Source organism: Condylura cristata, unplaced genomic scaffold, assembly GCF_000260355.1.
Source record: "Condylura cristata isolate star-nosed mole 26May11 unplaced genomic scaffold, ConCri1.0 scaffold00017, whole genome shotgun sequence".
Classification (NCBI taxonomy): Eukaryota; Metazoa; Chordata; class Mammalia; order Eulipotyphla; family Talpidae; genus Condylura; species Condylura cristata.
In genome coordinates this window covers 37,746,752-37,748,046 of record NW_004567118.1, presented here as the reverse complement: position 1 = coordinate 37,748,046, position 1,295 = coordinate 37,746,752, and the positions used below count along the sequence as shown (strand labels likewise).

Sequence of the window (1,295 nt, the reverse complement as noted above, 5' to 3'; positions counted from 1 at the left end):
TGCTAAGACTAACCTCTATGCCCAGCAGTGTACAATTTTTTTGAGCATGCTTAGGTGTATGGAAATTTTTAGAATGCATTTTTCTTTCCAGTTTAATGTTCTGTTTTGGAACTTTGTGATAAATCTTGAGCCAGTTTAACTAAATGTTGTTAATAGAAATGCAGTCTGTGTTTTAAAAATGTGTATTTGGGTAAATTGAGGGGGTCTTCGAAATTATTACTGCTGAATGGTCAAGGGCTGTTTCCCTTTAAATGACATTAGTGGAACTTGGAAAAGGTAAAATGTAAGGTCTCTGGCCTTTTCCTTTTTTATATAAATTTTTACGTGAAAAATTTAAGGAAAGAATGTTAGAGCTGAAAAGGGAACATTGCTAACATCTATTATTGTGGTTTCCAGCTCTGAAAATTTTTTTAGCCACATAAAATCTTATACAGAAGGGTAAACAAGTGTGTAGAACCTGACTTACTCTGGTCTAAGTAGGAGAGTAAGGCCTTAAGCCATGTGATTCTTCTACACAGTAGAAGACTGAGAAAATACAATGGGAAGGTCATTGATTTTCAAGCTGCATATTTTACAAGTGAGGCCCAGAGAGGTGTGATTTTTCTGGAGGTCAGATTGCATAGGCGTTCTAGGACTGTTTTCATCTTTTCCTGGTGTGTATTCTGCTTATTTTCTCTGTACACTAGCTATTAACTTAGGTTTAACATAACATTCCTTAGGTAAATCTTGATTATCCCGAGGAAATCCTTAAGGGCGAGTTGGCACGGATCATCTACAAAAATTCTATAAGCAAAATTAAAGGTAGGTATCTGGACAATTTATTTATGATATGAAAGAGATGCATCTTATTTGTATGAGGAAGAAGTTTAGCTAATTTTGAAAACTTCTGTTAGAATGTATATGAACTGGTGTCTTACTTCCCTTAGAAGATAATTGAAAATTTCAGTGAGTTTTTATTGGGTACTGAAGTCATGTGGGGAATTCAAATGAAATAGATGATTAATGTCTTTATGAAACTTAGAATAAAATTTAAAGTAGTTACAAATATTCTAAAATATTCATAATGACTTTGCTTATGTTGACTTTGCTTTTAAGTTTTGTTTCAACCTATTTTCCAGTTTAAAAACAAAACAAAAGAACTTAAACTCCAGTTTTGGCCACCTAGTGCCATGAAAGTTGTACTTTAAAAAAAAAAGTTTATTATTACATCATTTTGTGCCTTTTCCCATCTCAGTTGTAATCCCTGTGGGCTTCCCACCCCCAGTTCACCCGTGTGCCATCACCATAGTCCAGTG

At 34.1% G+C, this 1,295-nt stretch overlaps 1 protein-coding gene across 1 annotated transcript in view; it reads left to right on the top strand.

Moving 5' to 3' along the window:
- Positions 1-1,295, top strand: part of UTP6 (UTP6, small subunit (SSU) processome component, homolog (yeast)) — a 26,444-nt gene that overhangs the window by 10,770 nt on the left and 14,379 nt on the right. The window contains exon 6 of the mRNA XM_012726104.1: positions 720-801. Coding sequence (XP_012581558.1) covers positions 720-801 — 82 coding nt within the window. The remainder of the gene's footprint in view (positions 1-719; positions 802-1,295) is intronic.